Source organism: Arvicola amphibius, chromosome 6 (genome assembly GCF_903992535.2).
Source record: "Arvicola amphibius chromosome 6, mArvAmp1.2, whole genome shotgun sequence".
Lineage (NCBI taxonomy): Eukaryota > Metazoa > Chordata > Mammalia > Rodentia > Cricetidae > Arvicola > Arvicola amphibius.
Genome location: NC_052052.2, coordinates 151,951,453 through 151,972,762, shown reverse-complemented (window position 1 = coordinate 151,972,762; position 21,310 = coordinate 151,951,453). Strand labels below are relative to the sequence as shown.

The 21,310-nt window shown below is 48.0% G+C and overlaps 1 protein-coding gene across 2 annotated transcripts in view; it reads right to left on the bottom strand.

The window, feature by feature from the left end:
- The window catches only part of Pcbd2 (pterin-4 alpha-carbinolamine dehydratase 2), a 55,498-nt gene extending 34,471 nt beyond the window's left edge, over window positions 1–21,027 (bottom strand). Inside the window, exons 1-2 of one of the 2 annotated variants that reach the window (XM_038334941.2) lie at window positions 20,911–21,027; window positions 13,913–14,044 (exon numbers count right to left, since the gene is read on the bottom strand). In XM_038334941.2, coding sequence (XP_038190869.1) covers window positions 13,913–14,044; window positions 20,911–20,991 — 213 coding nt within the window. In that variant the 5' untranslated portion in view covers window positions 20,992–21,027. The remainder of the gene's footprint in view (window positions 1–13,912; window positions 14,045–20,910) is intronic. The other variant, XM_038334942.2, reaches the window with a different exon arrangement.
- Between the last annotated feature and the right edge of the window lie 283 nt (window positions 21,028–21,310).

Below are 21,310 nucleotides of genomic sequence, written 5' to 3'. Positions count from 1 at the left end.
CTGCATGGCCTAAACTGTCCTCTCTCTCACTCTCCTGGCCCTGAGCCACTGTCTCCCTAGCAGAGCGCTGGCCTAGGTCCTGGTCATCTCCACCTTTTCAGCTCTGACATCATAGTCAATACCAAAGCACTAAGATGCATACGTCTAATATCAAAGTGAACCTAAAGAAGGCCACAAACAAGTAATTCAGTTCAAGGACTGAATCCCGAAGGGAGAGAGAGACAGCAGAGAAAGAGCATCTGGGATAGTAGGGGCTATACAAGCGTATGTGCTCCACGTTGGCTCACAGCTGCCTCCACCCCTGCCCAACCTCACTGTGCTCATCAGTGACCTCCAGCTGCTCAATCCAACGGCATCCGTTGTCTCAAGAGAACCGACCCCCTCCCTTCTTTTTCATTGTGTATTTTGCTTAATTATTATTTTGTGAGGGTTGGTGGGTGGGTGTCATGGTGCAGGAGCAGAGGTCAGAGGACAACTCTGGGGCGACGGCTCTTTATTGTCACGTTCATATGTCGTGGTGGTGTGAATGAGAAATGTCCCCCAAGAATATGGAACCCTTGGCTCTCGGTGGTGCTGCTTGGGAAGGTGTGGGCGGGACAGACTTGCAGAAGAAAGTATGCCCACTTGTGGTTCAAGATGTGAACGCTCCGCTTCCTGCCCCTGCCATAATGGACTTCTCCCTCTGGAGCCAAAGCCAAAGAGAGTCTTTCTTCCATAAATGGCTTTGGTCACGGCGGTTCATCACAGCCACAGACACACACGGGTTCCAGGGATCACACTCAGATCTCGGCTTTGTCAAAGGCTTTGCCTTGAACTCACAGTAGAACCCGAGCTGGCCTCAAATCTGCAGCCACTCGGCTGAACCTGAACTCAGTCACCACAGAGTGGAAGGACAGAGCCAGCTCCAGCAGGCTACCCTCTGCCTCTACACATGTGCTGTGGCATATCCAAGCCCACACAGACACAAACCAATAAATGAGGAAAAAAACATTTTAATTCTCAGCAATCCTTTTGCCTCGATTCCCTCAACTGCTAGGATTATAGCTATGCACCACCACATCTGGTCACCTCCTCCCCTCTTTTGGATCACTGCCTTCTTCTGGAGCCTGTGATTAAAAGTCTGCTGGGATCTCCTGCAAGCTCCTCTTCCACCCAGCCAGTGAGTGGGCGGAGTCCCAAGCTCCCGAGGGCTCCTTCTCACACTGCAGCTTCCCCCTGGGTAGCTTCACCCGTTTTCCTTGGTTTTTCCCACACACCTGTGACCTTTCTGTTATCTATGGCTTGGATCTCATCTGAGTTCTGATCTCAGACATAAAGCCATGTTTAGAGTACTGACCTGGACATCTTACAACAATTCATACCTAACAGTGTCTAACCAGAGAGCGTATTCATTGTGCCCAGCTGTATCCGGTATTTTCCCCAACTCGAAAAATACATCTGCAAGTACCCAGTTCCTCCGGTGCAAACTCTAGCACCCCAGCACCCCCTTTCCTCTTCCTCTCCTCCCTCGCCAGAGAAACTTGGGTGTACTCTTTATTTTGCTTTTTTTTTTCCACGTATTTATTTGCTTGGCTTTAGGGCAAAGCTCTTGTGTGACTCGGGCTGGCCTCAAACTCTCAGTGGAGCTAAGGATGACCTTGAACTCCAGTCCTCCCGCCTCCCCCTCCCCAAACGCTGGGATTACAGTCTTCCACCACAGTGTCTTTCCTCTTTGCTTTCCTCTTTGCGAGTGCACAGAGGTTGAGCCACACCCCGGACCCGTGTTTGCCTTTCCTGTTCAAGGGTGCACACTAGTTTCTGTGCAGGTCATTTACAAATATGCCCAAGCTCTGCACTTCCCTATTTTCCCACCACTGCCCCAGTCCAGTCCTGTGCTGTGTCCAGGACTCTCCTCTGGATGAGTCCAGCAGCTTCCTTGCTATTCTCCCCCACTGACTCTGCCTCCACTCTTGACAGTCCCTGAGAGTCCTCTCCAAACAATCTCCCGCCTTCACTTCCTCACTCCCCACTCCACCGTTCCCCACACACACTTCCCTGGCTGTCAGTCCCTCTCAGCCCTTGGCAGGTGGAGGACCTTCACCAAGTCACTCAGCCTAAACCTTGGCTTCCCCATCCAAGACATTAAGAGAAAGAACATTTACTTCGCAGTTTTGTGGAGACTACAGGAAGGAACACAAGTGGAGTCCTTGAGTCCATTTCGTATTAGCCATCGGGATTTTCCTTCCTTCAAGGCCTTCACCTCAATTTAGGATTTTATATTTACTCATCCTTCTCTGGTTCTGTCCCATTCCCTCTACACTGTAAGCTCTGTAATGAGAGGAAAGATCTGCCTTGTTCATCACTGCACTGCAGCATCCGTTACAACCAACATAAATGGCTTGGCGATTGTTTTCGGAGTATGTAAGAAAACTCTAGAAGTGGGAGGATGTGGACAGGTGGGTGGGTCAGGGATTGGAGGAAGAACAGCTTGAGGACAAGCAACAAGGATGGGGCTGGGATGACAAAACTGGGGCCAGCTCCAGCATGTCATTAGCTGCCGGGGACCTCTAAGGGTCACATGACCTTGGCCAGAGAAGACAACCGAAGGACCTCACAGATTGCGATTCTCATCTCTAGGTAAAGAAGCATCTCTTAGAGGTCGTGAGAGGTGAGAGGTAGGATCAGAGCAAGACCACGGCAGCTTTGGAAACCTCTGAGAAGATGAAATATACCTGTGAAGAAACAACAAGAAGGCGCTGGAGTTTTCTGAGGAGAGACCAGCATGTTTACAACATCATGGCATTCAGTGGCGAGCCTACGGGGACAGGCAATCAGGAAGCTCCTGCTGTAACGGGGATGGCAGGGGCACCTACACCAGCAGCACAGTCCTAAGGGAGACTGGGCAGTTGCTCCAGTCTGTGGTTTGAGAAGAGAGTACTGCTGAGGAGAATACAAGCTGAATGAGTGACAAGAGTCTATTCTCAGATACCCTAAGCTCAAGGCAACGGGAAACAGTGTCCCATGAGGCCCCACTGCCATCCGCAGCCCAGCTCACTGAGCTGCTCTCAGGGTCTCACATCCCCGCTGCCCTTGCCCTGTCACCTGCCAACTCATCTTTTCGGTCCCCTCCCTCACACACAGTCCAGACCCTGTGGACCGACTCCACGCCCCCTTCTGCAGGCACACCTGAAGCATTTCTCCTTCGCTTACCAGAGCCCCACGTGTTAGACCTCATTCACCAGAACAACTTTTAAAAATCCACTGGCTGCTCTTGCACGAGGACCTAGGTTCAGTTCCCAGCACTTACACGGTGGTTCACAGCTCACAACCATCTGTAACTACAGTTCCAGGAGATCCGAGGCCCTCTCCTGAGATCTGCAAGCACCAGGCATACACACATACCATACATACATGCGTAGGCAAAACACTCACATGCATACAAATTTTAAAGTAAACAAACCTGAAAGGGCATAGCAAAAGGAACAGAACCCAGAATGGTCAGAGCCAGAGAAGAACCTCCCCTACCTGTCCACACTAGCGGACCCAGACGGCCATCAGTCACAACCCAGCTGTCCAGAATGTGGGCACAGCTCCGTGCTGGGGCTGCAAAGGGCACAGCTGCTTCGCCAGCACCCTACCTCCATGTTCTGAAACACACGAATCCACGTTTCTGTCCCAGTTCTAATGGACCAGAGTCCCAGGGTCTAAGCCCACTGTCAAGTTCCAACACTACTGCAGAGGAAACACACAGGCAGCACGAAGGAAGACAAGACCCAAATACTGCCGGGCAGCACGGAAGGTCGCCTTCCATTACCGTCGGCAGTTACTGAACCGCTCATTGGCCCTAACTCATTTCCAACGTACTTAGGTAGTTTCAGCAATGTCAGCTAAAAACAAATACTCTAAAATTCCCTAATTTTTATTTATTTATTTTTGGTTTCTCAAGGCAGGGTTTCTCTGTAGTTTTAGAGCCTGTCCTGGAACTTGCTGGCCTCGATCTCACAGAGATCCACCTGTCTCTGCCTCCCGAGTACTGGGATTAAGGGCCTGTAGCACCACAGCCTGGCCAGAATTCCCTAATTCTTAAGTATTATTTTCTTGTCAGTTAAATGTAAAGCCATCCACTCGTGCCCATTTTATCCCACTAACCTCATCAAGTACTTCAGAAACCCTAAAAGCTACACCTAGGTACACTAATTTCACTTACGCTAATGAAAGCAATGTGCAGAAATGAAACTTATGTCCATGAGTCTCATGACGATTTTTTATTTGATAGTAATTATGGCATTTATCAGAGAACATCTGCTGATATTAACGGTCTAAACTTGCCGCGTTTTCCGGGCAGCGCTGACATTATTGGAGAAAAGCAATAAAAAAGCAGCGAGGACATTCAGCACAGCGGTATCTGTGAAGCGTAAATCTGAAAGCCCTTCTCGTCAGCTCGGATTGTTCCCACGCACCTGACTCCACGCCACCTGTACGAGGGCGAGACAAACGCTGTTGAGGAAATTATAGTTCTTGGCTACCTGACTTTTATAAAATGCTCAGACTAATTTCTGTAAACATAAGATTTACTGCATGACTCGGAAAAACTGATACAGTTAGAAGTCCCTTTTTATTAAAGGGAGGCATGGCGACCAGTGTTTTCCTACTGCGTGGATCACAGTTACCTTACTGACACCTGTTTCCCATTTACCTTCATCTAGCCTGCCTGCTTTTAGGGACACACGAGCTCCGCACCTGCTTGTGACACAAAGAGCAGAAGCGAGAGCCCAGCGACAACCCTGGAGGCTCTGAGTTCCCTTTCTTGGTGGACAGCCACTACGTGACAGCATCAGACAGATGCCCTGAAACTGCAGGGGCAATGCCACCATGAATGCCACCACGAATGCTAACAGGCAGCGCCGACACTTCTATCAGCCTCTGGGGTCTTAGGTAACATTGGCTAAAGTACACTTTCTCCAAGGAAAACTAACGATGCCTTTATTGCTTACTTTAGATAAAGTGGAGGGTGGGTGTCTGTGTGTGGCTATGTACACACGAGTGCTGGTGCTTGTGGAAGCCAGAAGAGGGCGTCAGATCCCTTGTGGTGAGCTGCCCTGTGTGGAAACTAAACTCAAGTCCTCTACAACATCAGTTTGTGCTCTTAACCACTGAGCCAGTCCCAAAGGACACTTTCTGGTTTCTAGTCTACTATGGTCACAAAAGCCATCGCTGAGTGCATTAAACAAAAGTGCTGTCTGACAACCATGAACGCTCAGCTTATCCTGTGACAGAAACACAAACACCAGCAAATACTTTCAAACAAAATGACATCTACATGGGCACATCATCTCAGCGGCTGGGGGCCAGAGACGGTGTACAGAGTAGCTGCTATCAACATCAGAATCCTCTCTCAAGGGTAATAAACAGCCGAGGCCACCACTAAAATCCTGCAGAGGACTGTTAAGACTCCCACTGACACCAGGCATGGTGGCTCATGCCTTTAATCCCAGCACTTGGAAGGCAAAGGCAGGCAAATCTGAGTTCCAGGCCAGCCTTGTCTACAAAGCAAGTTCCAGGTTAGCCAGGACTACACAGAGAAACCCTGTTTAGAAAAGACTCCCATTGATGGTTGCCTTTCTTCTGGTGTCCTCAAGTCTCTGAGGTCACCAAGCATTTCAAAATGCTAACCCTAATGCTTCAATGCACATATTTAAGTTAGCATTTTATTTTCTTATGTGTATGAGTATTTTGCCTACAGCACTCAGGAGGCAGTGACAGGCAGATCTCTGTGAATTCAAGACCAGCCTGGTCTACAAACAGAGTTCCAGGGCAGCCAGGACTATACAGAGAAACCCTGTCTCTAAATAAATAAATAAATAAATAAATAAGTGAGCCATAGTAACTTTCAGCTGCACATGTGGCCATCTCTTTGGCCCAGCAAGAGACACGTTCTACAAACCTCCAAACCACTGCTGGGGACCCAAACACTACCACCACAGAGAACACGCCAACCGCAAACTAGACAATCACAGGACACCCTCACTCACTCTCCAGCTCCAGTAATCTTTCTAAGGCCACAGCTACAAAGGAAAATGAGAAGAATCAGCTAGAGAACAGATGAAGCTCGCCCTTGCCTTGCAAACACTGTTGTCCTGGCTGCTGGATTAGACCTCGTGAAAGCATCCGCTTTGGAAGGGAAAATGAGGACAAGCCAGCTCATGTGATTCCATCTCAGAAAACCAACATGCTGGCTGGCTGGCAGGCCACTAAGGAAGACATAGGACCTCCTCCAGGAACTCAGGAATACAGCTGCTCATGAGCTTAGGCCCCACCTTTACCAGCAGGAAACCCCACATGGCTTCCACCTAGAAGGTGGCATGCCCAAAGGCACCAAAGACAGGTGCAGTGCATAGCCATCACTGTTTACCCAGCCTGGACCCTGAGTGTGTTCCAACCTATAAGGGTGGCCCTAGACCTGCTGGCACGGGAGAAGCTGCTTCCTAGGTTCTAAAACCGCACAGGCTGCACTTCTAAAACTTAAAATGTCTTCATTTTGAAAGACATTTCTGTTCACCCCACTCATTCACAACACAGTTTCTCATTTCGGAACACACACCTATATTTCTAAGTGACATTTCTGTTCTTTCGAGACCCTGCAGGTGAGAAATACCCAGCAGTAAGTTTGTGTCAGTTACAGCCTCTCCCTCCTCGCGTCTACATGAGCAGCAAAGTAAAACTCCTTGGCAAATGCCAGCCCTGCCCTGTCCGAGTCCAAGCGTTCTAAGCACGCAACTCCCCATCTTGAGAACACAGTGCCTCAAAGTGTCACTTGACTGCCCACCCACAATGTCCTACAGAGCTGACATATACCACTAAGGGCAGAGGCCACAGTAATGGACACCTACGGCTGCCTCACCAACCTGTACCAGAGAGTCCAAGAATTTTCACATTTATAATCAGCAAGTAATTATTCCCATTTAAAATATCAAAAGAGCTCTCATTATATGGAACTAACCACATTTTAGAATAAAATCTCTTTGAGAAAATAAGATCAAATGTATTCTGCTGGCTACTGATTACTATAACAAAACCTAAAAGAGCCCTAAGATTAGCAAACAGGTTTTTATCCAAGGTTAACTCACTGAAAACAGTCTGAAAAAATAAAGCTCATTCTCCACAGCAGCAAATGAAACAAAGAATAAAGCTTGGGATACCACGTGCCACACTAATAAGCAAGCCACTTAAAAGCCGTAACATTTACTGTTTTGAGACAGAGTAACATGTGGCCCAGGCTGGTCTGCTTCCAGCTCTCAACTACTGGAACAACAGGCTGCACCACTGTGCCTGCTAAAAGACTGCATGGGGCACGGGAGAGATGGTGCACAGCCAAGAGCACAGGCTGTTCCTGCAGAGGGGCCGGGTTTGATTCTTAGCACCTACATGGCAGCTCACAACCATCTGTAACTCCAGCTCCAGGGGATCCATCACCCTCTACTGGCCTCTTCAGACCAGAAAGTACATACATGTGGTGCACAGACATACATGCAGCCAAAAGCACTCATATATATAAAATAAAATAAATCTTTTTTAAGAAAAGATTTTACATAATAAAAATGAAAAGACTATTTAAAGAACCAAATAAATGGCTGGGCTTAAGTGTTGCACACCTGTAAAATCCTAGTTCTTGGGCATCAGGCACCTAAGGCAGAAGGATTCAAAGTCTGAGGCTAGCCTAAGCTACCTGGTAAGCTCCTGCCTAAAAAAAAATAAATAGATAAAAAAAGTTTGTTAAAAATTTAAACCTTGAAAAATGGAGGCTAGGGAGATGTCTCAGTGGGTAAGAGTACTTGCTTGGCAAACATTGCTGAAGGGGATGTGCATGTCTACGTACATGCATGGTGTATGTGTGTGTAGTACACAGTGTGGTATGTCTATGAGCACACATGAAAAGTTAAAGCAAAAGTTCCAATGTCTCTCTCTCTCCACCTGAGACAGAGTATCTCACCAAACCTCAGAAGCAGGGCATGGCTGCTTATGCCTGTAACTTCAGTACTGTGAAACAGACAGAAAGACAGGTGGATCCAAAGAACCCTCTGGCCCCAGCCAGCCTAGCCCAAATGCCAGGCTTCCAGTTCAGTGAAACATCCTGTCACACACACACACACACACACACACACACACACACACACACACACACACACACACCGGCCTTAGAAGAGCAAAAACAGTACAGACCCACAGAGCTTTGAAGGACAGTTCTGCATAGCCAAATTGCACACGAGGAAGACTGTATGTACTAAACTTCTAGGTTAGGACCACGAGAACTTAGATTTCAGTTCACAGACCTTGCTGTCTGGGTGTAAAGGACAATAGGGTAGCATGTAGAAGCCCCCTGATTTTGATTTCAGCCTAAAAAGAGAGAAGAAGCCACAACTGGAGGCACACACCTTTAATCCCAGCAACCAGGAGGCAGAGGTAGGCAGATCTCTGTGAGTTCAAAGCTGCCTAGCTTACAAAGTGAGTTCAAGGCAAACCAGGGCTACCTAGTGAGACTCTGTCTTGAAACTAATAAACAAATAAAAAAGGAGGTTGTCTTAGTTAGGATTTTAATAGCTGTGAAGGAACACCATGACCACGGCAACTCTTATAAAGGAAAACATTTAATTGGAGTGGCTCAGTTCATTATCATGGAGGCGCAGGCACACACAGTGCTGGAACTGAGAGAGCGACATCTCACAAGCAACAGGAAGTTGAATGATACTGAACAAAGCTTAAGCAAACACCTCAAAGTGATGCACTTCCTCCAGTATGGCCAAATACCTGACCAGAGGCAAGGGCCTGTTTCAGTATTTCCAGGGGATACAGCCCATCTTGGGACGGAAGGCCTGGCAGCAGGAAGGTTTGCATCAGCATCAGGAAGCAGGGAGATGAAGGCTGGTGCCCAGCTTACTTTTCCTTTTTTTAGTTCAGAACCACAGACCTTGGGGTGGTGCTGCCCACATTCAGGTCAGGTCTACCCTCCTCAGTTCAAACTTTCCTGTTTTCAGCACTCATCAAAACCCACAAAGGAGCCTTTCAGGGTGATTCTAACTTTGTTCAATGGGGGAAAGAGATGGCTGAGCTGGTAAGGCACCTGCCGCCAAGCCTGATGGCCTGAGTTCAGTCTCCAGGTCCCACAATGAACAAAAGAACTTACCCCATGAGTCATCCTCTGACCTTCACACATGTTCCATTGCATATGCATCACCACCCCCCATACACACATATGCCCCATAGCATATGCATGCCCACCCTCCATACACACATATGCCCCATAGCATATGCATGCCCACCCCACACATATGTCCCATAGCATATGCATGACCATCCTCCATATATATGTCCCATAGCATACGCATGACCACCCTCCATACACACATATGTCCCATAGCATACGCATGACCACCCTCCATACACACATATGTCCCATAGCATACGCATGACCACCCCCCATACACACATATGTCCCTTAGCATATGCATGACCACCCCCCATACACACATATGTCCCTTAGCATATGCATGACCACCCCCCATACACACATATGTCCCTTAGCATATGCATGCCCACCCCATACACACATATGTCCCATAGCATATGCATGACCACCCCCATACACACATATGTCCCTTAGCATATGCATGACCACCCTCCCATATACACATATGTCCCATAGCATATGCATGCCCACTCTCCATACACACATATGTCCTATAGCATATGCATGCCCACCCCCACTCCAAGGGCCAACAGTTTAATCCTTCCCTTGTACCCACTTTCATTTCTCTTGCCCTTCTATTACTCCACAGCATGTGTTTGCTCAAAATTCAGCTGTCTTTTTTTTTTCAGCCCAACCCAGTATCTATCTACTCCAAGCTGGATAACACAAAATCTTCACTTTGAAAGCTGCACCATAATCTTTAATGGCACTCCAAATATCCCAGCATCAGCCACCTCTCCCTCGTTAGTTCATTACCTTAGACATTAAATGACTCTTCCTTCTGTTATCTCTATACCTCACATGCCCTTGCCGGCAACCACAGGACTCAACAAAGGAACAGACACAATCAGAAGAGAGTTGTGTCTTCTTAGGATGAATGTCCTTTCCTAACGCAACGACAAACTGGCCTTGTGCCTGCATGGCCACTCCAGTACCATCCCTCTTGCTAGCCTGGACCTGCTTTCACTACTGCCCCCCCCTCCACCGGTAATTCTCATCTCGGTCTGCATTCTGACCTCATAACTGTTACCTGATTTCTCCAACTGAACGACTAAGTGTCTCATTCCTGATGTGCACACAGTAGCCTTAGTTAGTCCCCTCCTCTCTCCCATACCCTCCCTTTTGCAACTCTGCATGAGGTACCAATGACATCCTCCGCCATCTTACAGTTTACCAAAACCTTGGGTCATCATTAATACCCCCTCACCCCACATCAAATTCATCTGCAAGTCTCTCTGTGTGTGTCTCTGTGTCTCTGTCTCTCTGTGTGTCTGTGTGTCTCTGTCTCTGTGTTTCTGTCTCTCTCTCTCTCTCTCTCTTTCTCTCTCTCTCTCCCACTTCCCCCCTCTCTGGAATTGGGATAGACCCCAGGACCTTGGGCATGCCAGGCAAGCAGCTGTACTACTGAGCTACAGCCCAGTTCTTCACAGAGGCCTAATTCCATCCTCACACTGATGGGAATCGCCCCGCCCATTCCTCTCCATTTCCACTGCCACCTCCACTCTCTAGGCTCTGGCTTGGACTAATCTGAGAGTCCAAACAGCTTCCCTGCTATCTAATGCCCTCTTTCTATCAATCCTCAACAGAGGAATTGGAGCAAATTTTCTTGGTGGTGTTGTTTGTTGTTTTAAAACAAAAGCCAAGTCTGTTTACTTGGAATTCTCTACCATCTGTCCTTTGCAGAATAAAGTTCAAATGCCTCACTATGTCCACAAGGCCCTAGAGCCCTTTCTTCCTCTCTGTCCACTCTAGAACACTACCCTTCCGGTTCCTATCCCATCATTCGAGATTATTTTGTATGAGGAAATCCATCCTCTTCTGGAATGTTCTTTCCATACATCCTCACATGTCCACCAGTCTCCACACGTTCTCTCCCCAGAGAGACTGTGATCTGAAAGACTGCCTTCCCCTCCTGGGCTGGGACATAGCTCAGTGGCAGAGCACATGCCCATCATGTTCAGGCTCCTAGGTTCAAACCCCAGCAGAAAAAAGAAGAAAGAAAGGCAATGCCTTCTTTGCCCTTCACTCAATACTGGCCTGGTTTCTCAGGGAGCCCTCCCTCCATGAGCTCAGACCACGTCACCTACTCCTCTGTTCATCGTCTTGTTCTCCACAGTACTGGGTGGCCTGGAGCCTAGAGCCACGCCAGCCACAGAGACGGTGCTTAAAGTACACAGAGAATTAACCAGAGTTACTTGTATGGCAAAAATCAAAGCCTGAAGGGTGGCTCGGTGCTTAGGAGCACTCGCTGCTCTTCCAGAGGACCTGAGTTCAGTTCCCAGCACCCACACCATCGTGTGACTCACAACCGCCAGGGAACCTAATGGCTGTCTCAGGCCTCCTCTGGCAGCCCCACTCACCCGCACGTACTCTACACAGATATACAAATATGTATATGAGCATGTACGTGTGTACGTGCATGCGTGTGTGTGCGTGTGTGTGCGTGTGTGTGCATGTGTGTGTGCGTGTGCGTGCGTGCATGCATGTGTGTGTGTGTGCGTGTGCGCTATGGTGCAAGTATACAGGCCAGGGACCAACTTCAGGGAGTCAGTTTTCTTCTTCCACCATGCTGAGTCCTGGGGACTGAACTCAGATCATCAGGGTTAGCAACAAGCACCTTTACCTGCTGAGCCATCTCAACAGCCCACATTTTGGTTGATTCTTGAAGTCAGAGACCCTCTTCATGGTCCAAGCTGACCTCACACTGTGGTCCTCCTGCCTCGGTATCCACACCAGCTGTACTCCCCTCTTAAGCACAATAGCAACAAAGCCACTCTGCAGTGGTCACGAATCAGGAAACGCAGCAGGCTCTATGATGCTATCCGCACAGACAGGCCTGAGGGCTCCGTGCCACACACTGAACGCCGCTGCTTACTAGCTAATGTTTCTTTCTCCTTTAGCCCTGCCTCTTCATTTGTCTAATCTCCCTAAAGGCGAGATCCGTAAGTGCTGAATCACAGACCTGTCCTTATTCTGACAATACCCAATCGCAGGCAGAGCTGCCTCCCCAGAACACTCCATGTCTGCCACTGCAAGCTGCATTCCACCACCAGGTCTTCAATGCTGTCTTCCGGATACCTGCACACAGTGTGTCCCCTCCCTCTCTGTGATGAGAAATGGGGGCCCAGCGTGTCGATTACAGGTGTGTTCTGATTGTGTGTGTGCTGTGATAGCTGATCGTGGCACCAATACCAGCCCAGGCCACTGCCCAGGCAGAAGTCACGGGGCCTGCTGGGGAGTTGATGCTGGCTCCCCTACCTAAAAACTGGAGGGAAAGGCCCAGGCAGTGAAACCTTATGAAGTGTAATGGCACGGTTAATCCCACATGCCCTGCACAGCTTCCCTCCCGCCCAGCTCGGGGCGGAGCCTGAGGCAGCACCATGCTAGCACCTTAAGTCACAGGTTCAAGCCCGATAAATTAGCCCAGGCTTAAAGAAGTCAAGCTGTACACATGTAAGGATTTTAATAAGCTTGGGAAAGGCTACCTGAAGCTATGTACAGCTTACCGTACCAGTGAGGCGCCCTGCCACCAGCCACAGAACACAGAGACCCTAACAAGCGCTGTGGAGCACGCGAAGCGGCAGGAGCAAGCAGTCAGCTTGGTCCAGGTTTTCTCAGGAACTGAGGACTTACGGCAAATGGCTGGCAGCCAGATGACAGGCAAACAGAACAGGGCAGGCAACTCAGCAGAGCCAATGGCATTTACCAGGAAGACGTGCCAAGGGCTCCTTCGGTGGGAATCTGGGGCTTGCACACCCTTGCAGAAACCGGCAAACACTGTAATCAATGTCTGCCCTGCAGTCGATGCCTGTTTGTACTCAGAAGCATGGAGAGCAAAGCAAACATGGGCTCTGACTGCTAGATGCCAACACCTAACATAAATAAAAACAAGAAATCTGTCCAAAGGATTACTGAAGTAACTGAGCAAACATGAGCTAGTCAGAAGCATTGACCGTACACGAAGGCAGTGGAGGAGTCATGAAAGCCAAGTCATGGGAGATGACTCTCTGAACAGGGTGCGGCCCAAATGGAACAGTTACCTGGGAAGGCTGAGTCTCCCCGGGGAGGTCAGATTTTGAGAAAATGTTCAAGGGCTGGATAGCAGGCTAGGAGCTGGCTGGGAAGGGGAAGAGGTGCAGCATAGGAGATGGTTTAGAGACAAAACACAAGTATGAGTTGTTGATTTTTTTAAGTGCCCTGAAAAAGTAGAGAAAGAAAGCAGATTGTGCCTCTCACCTGGCCTCCTGTATACACCCTTCTAGTACACAGAAAAACACTCGTGTTCTCATTTAGAGTTACTCAGAAAAAGACGATCTTACCCAACCCCAAATCAAAGCTACAGTGGCTTCAGAATCTGATATTCAATCATTCTCATTCTCTTGGGGGCCGGGGGGAGGCAAGGTCATGAACTAGAGTCAGGATGGAACTCACCATGTAGTGCAGGCTAACCCTGAACTCACGATCCTGTCTCAGTTTCTCCAATGCTAGGATTCCAGGTCTACACCACCACACAGAGCTGATTTCTAAGCAACATAAAACCAACCCCTCCCCCAGAGCTCAGACTGCCCGAGTCAGCAGGACAATCTCTGTCAATGAATTCATAGGGAAGAGAGGGTGTGGGTCCAAACGCACATGGCACCGACAAGCAGTAGTCACATAACAGGACAAGCCGGGCACATCAGGAATTACCTGATTAAAATTTTTGAAGGTGAACTCTTTGTAAATGGCGTCTCTGTCGCTTAATTCCGACCATCCTGCTGCCTTCAGGCCGGGAATCAGTTCCTTCCTCTCCTCTGCAGTCAGCCACTGCGCATTTGAAGACTAGGAAGAAAACACAATTCCTGTCTGAAAGGGTCGGCATTTATTTAAACTCTTTCCAAAAACTTATACCTCTTATGAAGCAATATAGAAAAAAAAAACAGTCTCAAAGGTAGCAAATTCTAGCCATCTCTCACTCGTTTACTCTCCAAGACAGGCAAACTCTGTGTGGGCTGTCCAGAAGGAAGATGGCTGGTGTCTGTGCCTGCTCCTGAGTGCTTGCCTCAGACCCCACAGTTCAGCAGCTCTGGTGTGTACGGCCATGACTAAGACTGCTACTGCCACCCGCCTTCTTAGACGCATCAGAAGTCCAGGACGTGCAACCGAGGCAGAGCCAACTCTCCAGAGAGGCTGCTGAAAGGATCAGGCCGGGAACTCAGGGCTCTAACCCTGTCCTGCCGCTCCGCCTCCGCAGCTCACTCACGTGGGTTAAACTACTTAGGGTATCGATGCCCTTTTTTTTTTTTTTTTTTTTTTTTTTTTTGGTTTTTCAAGACAGGGTTTCTCTGTAGCTTTGGAACCTGTCCTGGAACTAGCTCTTGTAGAGAGCTCAAACTGGTCTCAAACTCACAGAGATCTGCCTGCCTATGCCTCCCGAGTGCTAGGATTGAAGGTGTGCACCACCACCACCTGGCTGTCTATTCCCTTTTGGTTTTTTTGGTTTTTTTTTAAGATTTATTTATTTATTGAGCATATAATGTACTGCAGGCAAGGAAGGCACCAGGTCTCATTACAGATGGTTGTGAGTCACCGTGTGGTTGCTGGGAATTGAACTCGGGACCTCTGGAAGAGCAGCCAGTGCTCTCACCCTCTGAGCCATCTCTCCAGCCCCTCTATTCCCTTTTGTATAGAATGAAAACCCCACTACAGAGCGGAGACCAAGTGTGCATTTCCATGGAATTTCATACAAGCCCCTCTGGGGATTCACAGCCCCTACCACAGCCTTGAAAACAAGAGCGCCAGGGAAGCACACGCCATGTGTCACGGGACCACTGGGAACATCTGGAGCTCCTGCCGGCACTGTCCACCTCATGCCTGCTCCCCAGGGACAGTCACAACCCAGCCCTTGTGCCATTCATCCTATGCCTTCCTTTGCTAGCTAAAACGTTACACACTATGAACACATTGCTATAAACTATGAACACAGCTTCTCATTCCAGCTTAAGCACCTAATAGCCACCTCATGCCTCACCTCCTAGCGGGGTGACTGAAGGCTCTGGTGAGACCTTCTCAGCAAGACTCTCCCCCAAAACACTGAGCTAATGTTGAAGGCGCTGGGGGAGGGGTGGAGCTGCAAGCTCCAGACTCTGTCAGTACATGAAGCTGCACCTCATTCCTACTCCCAGAATCCTCAAACTTTTTATCACAGACATCCATACAGTTAGGAAAGCGTAAGCGCTGGGCAGAGGTGGCGCACACCTTTAATCCCAGCACTCGGGAGGCAGAGGCAGCTGGATCTCTGTGAGTTCGAGGCCAGCCGGGTCTAGAGAGTGAGTTCCAGGACAGCCAGGGATACATAGAGTAAACCTTGTCTCAGGGGAAGAGAGAGAGACAGAGACAGGAGTTTGTTAATAAGACCATTTTCTAGCTTTTTCTCCCTGATATATCAGCTACTTTCTCTCTCTACAAAAGGGGAGAATAACAATGTATCTTAAGTAGAAACATTTAAAACCTTGTAATTCAAAATAAGCAATCTTAGCACTCAGGAGGCAGAGGTAGGCAGATCTTCAAGTTCAAGACCAGCCTGGTCTACGGAGTGAGTTCCAGGACAGCCAGGATTACTCAGAGAAACTCTGTCTCAAAAAGAAAGGGGGGGGGGAACTAAGTAATTCAAAATAAGTATATAATTCTAAGAATTAATAGCTGAGGAGGGGGTGCTGGAGAGATGGCTCAGTGGTTAACAGCACTGACTGCTCTTCCAGAGGACCCAGGTTCAACTCCCAGCAACCACAGCAGCTCACAACTATAACTCCAGTTTTATTTTTGAGGACCCAAAACTTCCCATGGCAAAACAATGAGGCACACAAAATAAAAATAAAGAATATCCAGGGATGCCTTTATTCCAAGCACTTGTGAGAAAGGCAGGTGGGATCTCTAAGTTTGAGGCCAGCCTGGTCTACAGAGCGAGTTCCAGGACTGGGAAAAAAACAGCTCTGAAATGTTTCTGTCGGGTGTTGTTTTACTCTTTTGGCTTTTCAGGGGGTCTGCCACCCAGCTCCCAAATAAATCACACATGGAGGTTTAATCTTAGTTATGAATGTCCAGCCTTAGCTTGGCTTCTTTCTAGACAGCTTTTCTTTACTTATGTTATTCCGATTACTTTTTTTGCCTCTGGGCTTTTATCTTTCTCTATTTCTGTTTATCTTTCTTTACTTCTTTCTTCATGACCTGACTGTGTAGCTGGGTGGCTTAGCCCCCAGTGTCCTCCTCTCCTTGTCTCTCATTGCTCCTTGTTCTCCTTTTATTTATTCTCTCTGCCTGCCAGCCCTGCCTATCCTTGTTCCTGCCTTGCTATTGGCTGTTCATCTCTTTATTGGGACCATCAGGTGTTTTAGACAGGCACAGTAACACAGCCTCACAGAGTTAAACAAATGCAGCACAAACAAAAGTCACACACCTGAAAACAATGTTGCCCAACATATCTCTCTCGCGTGCTCTCTCTCTCTCTCTCTCTCTCTCTCTCTCTCTCTCTCTCTCTCTCTCTCTCTCTGAGTGACATCAGTTCTCACTAGCCCAGACTGTGAACTCATGGCAATTGTCCTGCCTCAGCCCCTCAGTGCTGGAATTACAGATATATACTACCAAATCCACTGAGTTCTGAAATTTTTCACACAAAGGTCTGCTGTGGGATAATCTTCCTGTACGCTGTGAATATGATGCTCTCATTGGTTGATAATAAAAGTTAAATTGGCCCATTGCTAGGCAGAATACAGTTAGTTAAGAAAGCCAAACAGAGAGACAGAGAGAAGGGTGGAGTCAGGGGAGAGACGCAAGCCAGTGGCCAAAGAAACAAGAAGCCAGCAAACTGGTAAAAGCCATGGCCATGTGGTAATGCATAGATGAATAGAAATGGGTTAACTTAAATGTAAGAGCTAGTTAGTAATAAGCCTGAGCTATAGGCCAAACAGTTTGTAATTAGTATTACACCTCTGAGTGGTTATTTAAAAGCAGCTGCAGGGCAGAGAAACCTCCATTCACAAAGGAACTATAGGAAACAAGCCAAACTGTCAAACACCTCTGTTTGCTTTTCACAGGGACTTGTTGGCAAGGAAGACTATGAAATACACTATGGACAAGGCCATTGTCATCCAGCAGCTGTAGAAGGTGCTATTTTTCTCTGGTGCTGGGCTCTCCACAACCCTATGGAGACCAAAAGCAGGCAGGCTGGCTCATAAAAGATGCCCACCCAGCAGCAGTGATTGTAGTAAGTGTTGTTGTTTCGGGTTTTGTTTTTTGGTTTTTTTTACTCTTTGCTCTTTGAATGACTTTACTCTTTGGGAAACGCCACCCAGCTCCCAAATAATCACAGAGACATTTTCCTACTTATGAATGGCCAGCCTTAACTTGGCTTATTTCTAGCTACTTTTTCTTAACTTAAATTATCCCATCTACCTTTTGCCTCTGGGCTTTTACATTTTTTTTTTATTTCTGTGTATCTTTTCTTTCCTTCTTATTCTGTGTCTGGCTGTGTGGATGGCCTCTGGCATCTTCCTCTCCTCCTTTTTTTAATCCACCCCTTTTCTTCTTTTTCTCCTTGTATTTATTTTCTCTGCCTAGCAGCCCCACCTATCCCTCTCCTACCAAGCTATTGGCCATTCAGTTCTTTATTAGACCAATCAGATATATTTTGGCAGGCAAAGTAACACAGCCTCATAAACAAATGTAACATAAAAGAATGTAACACATCTTTGCACCATTAAGCAAATACTATAAATGAATACATAAACACATCTTGAATTAATACTCCACAAGTCAGGACTGTGAAATGGAGCTAATTCAACTCCATAACACTAATGGACCCCAAAAGACATACCCTCAGCAGAACCCTTGCGGGGGGCTAATATGGTTTATTTTTTTAAAGATTTATTTACTTTTATTTTTCTTGAGACAGGGTTGACAAGGTTTCTCTGTGTAATAGCCCTAGCTGTCCTGGAACTCACTTTGTAGAACAGGCTGGCCTCAAACTCCCAGAGATCTACCTGCCTCTGCCTCCCCAGTTCTGGGATTAAAGGTGTGATTTATTTACTTTTATTTTATGTGTTTTCCCTGTGTATGGGTGTATACATACGTGTGTATGTGTGTGTGTGTGCATGCACTGTGTGCATATATGTTACTAACTGACACCAGAAGAGGACATCAGATCTCTGGTACTGAAGTTACAGATGGTTGTGAGTCTGCTATGAGGCACTGGAGCAGAACCCAGGTCCTCTGCAAGAGCAGCAAGTGATCTAAACTGCTAGGCATCTTTCCAGCCCCCAGCACAGTCCCACAGTAACCAGAGAATGTTTTTCATAAGTGTGAAGGGAGACATGAAGCAGCACAGGACCTGGGGAGGGTAAACGGCGACCTTCGTAACCTTGTACTGCTGTCTGCTACACTTGGCCAGTCTGGGTTCTAGGGATCTTGGGTCTATCTATAGCAGGGATATTACAGTATCAAAATGCCAAGAGCTTGCTTATTTTGGTTTTGAAAGACTTAAAGAGATCTTTTCTTGTACACCTTAATCCCAGCACTGAGGAGGCAGAAACAGGTGAATCTGTGTTTAAGACCAGCCTGATCTATGTCCCCATTGCAAGATTCAAAGAAAGTAGAATGGTAAGGGGGGGAGGAAGGTTTGAAAGGAGGGGGGAAAACAGAGACCTTGAATGTGATGGTGCCCAACAGAAACTCTGGCTCATTCTGTCCCAGACACCATGATTTCATAAGATGAGCTGCACTTTGGGTAGGAGTATGACTTGAGACACACCTAGGTGTCAACAGTCAAAATGTGTAGAATTCTGTGTTAAAGAAATTTCACAGCCAGGGTGGTGGCACATGCCTATGTTCTCAGCACTGGAGAGGTAGAAGAGGAAATGTGTAACAGCCTTTCTTTTGGGCCACCAATCAGCTCCCAAAACATGACACAGACTTATTATTAGCTGTGAATGCTCAGTTTTATCTTGTGCTTGTCCCACCAGCTCTTATAACTTATTTTAACCCGTTTCTCTTCATCTACATTTTGCCTCGGGGCTTTTTACCTTTCTTTCTCATTCTGTATGTTCTACTTTCCTGCCTCCTCCATGTCTGGCTGGAGGCTCGCTGGCTCCCAGCATCCTCCTCTTTTTCTCCCTTGTTCTCCTCTCTTTCTTCTCTTCTATTTATTCTCTCTGCCCGCCAGCCCCGCATACCCCTCTCCTGCCTAGCTATTGACCATCCAATTTGTTAGACCAATCAGGTGCCTTAGGCAGATAAGGAGAAACAGCCACACATCTTTACATAACTAAGCAAATGCAGCATAAACAAATTCAACACATCTTTACATAGTTAAAGTAATATTCCACAACATATGTGTATCCAGAGTTCAAGGTCAGCCTTAGCTACATAAGACCTAGCTCATCAAAAACAAACAAAATGATCTAATCTACATGAGCAGTAGAAAAAGACAAGGTCTCCTGAGTAAATAGGGAGCATGGGGATCATGGGAGAGGGCAAAAGGGGAGGGGGAAGGAAGGGAGCAGAGAAAAACATATAGCTCAATAAAAACAAAATAAAACAAAACAAAAAAATGAAATTTCCTTCCTTCTTTTATTGGAAGAAAGGGAACAAGTGGGGAAGGGCACATAGGAGAATATGTTTAGTGTACCTGAACACACACATACACACCTGTATGAAAAATTATTTTAAAAAAATTACTAACTTAAAAAATCATGTTAACTAAACAAATGCAATAACTAGTCCTGTATTACAGCAGGAAAAAAACTCTAAGTCATTAGTCAAAAACAATGGACGTTATCAGCAGTAATTTTCTGACTTCAACAATTCTACTGTGCAATATAAGAAAAATAATTTGTTTTAGGAAATTCATTATAGAAATTTTACAGGAATATAAATCGTGTCTATGACATATTCATAAAAAAATTTCAACCGGGCTCTCATAAACTCCTGAAAACGAAATGGTGAGCTTCATACTACATTCTCCACTAGATGGCGCTGGTGTTAAATCTTCCCTTCAATCCACTCTCCCTCCTGCTCACCCCTCCAACCCCTCTCAGAGGGTCTCACTGCGCTCTCTCCGGCGAGCTCCCAGCACGCCCCGCTGGCTTCGCAGTAATCCTCCTGCCTCAGTCTCCCTAGGCGCAGGAATGGCAGGCCACAACGCACGGCCAAAATACCAATGTTTGAAATAAGAAAACTAAAATGCCCTTCTTAGAAGTAGTGAGAAAAATCGATGTGCCCTTCAAGAATGTGGGGGGAAAGGTAATTTACTAATCTTCCTAAAGCTCACGACCAAGGCTGCCCAGCTCAGTGGCCACTTAGAGGAGCCTGCTGCCCACCGCCCACCGCGCACGGACCGACCACGGCCCATCGGCTTCGCCCCTATTCTTCACAGTTAGAATGGTTTTTTTCTACACGAGATTGTTTCCGGTGAGCAAGCTCATAAACTACGACGGAAGTTGCTCGGGGTGTTTTGTTTTGCGGCAGGTGCCACCCCGCAGCCGTGGCTGACCTCGAACTCACGCGCGTCCTCCAGCCTCTGCCTGCCCAGGGCCGGGGCGCGGGCGAGCGTGCGCACGGCGCTCCGCCGAGGTGACGCGCGGGAGCCGCGGGGGTGCGCGCGCAGCCGCCCCCTCCCCGCCGCAGGCCCGTTCTCCCGCACCGGCCGCACTCACCATGGCCGCCCGGCTCGCACCCCGGCCGCGCAGCGCCGCCAACCCCCTCAGGGCGCCGCACGCTCGCACCGCCACCGCCATGGCCCGGGGCTGCCCGGCGCGCTGCCTGACGCGGCCCAGGCCCCGAAGGCCCCCGGAGCGGGGTGGCCGCCGCGCCCGCGGTTGCTGGCTGCAGCCTGAGCTCCCTCCGCGCTCGGCGGCCTTGGCTTCTGCAGCGACTGTGCCGCGTGCTCAGGTGCAGCACCCCGGAGCGACCCGAGACCGGGGAACCAGCCGAGACAACTTGCCTCCCATGCTTTGAGACGTATTCTTTTATATGCCATATGTGTGTGTATTAATCTTTATTATTCTTTTGCCATTTTTTTCCCTTGGGATGTAATTGACAATAAAATTCACTCTT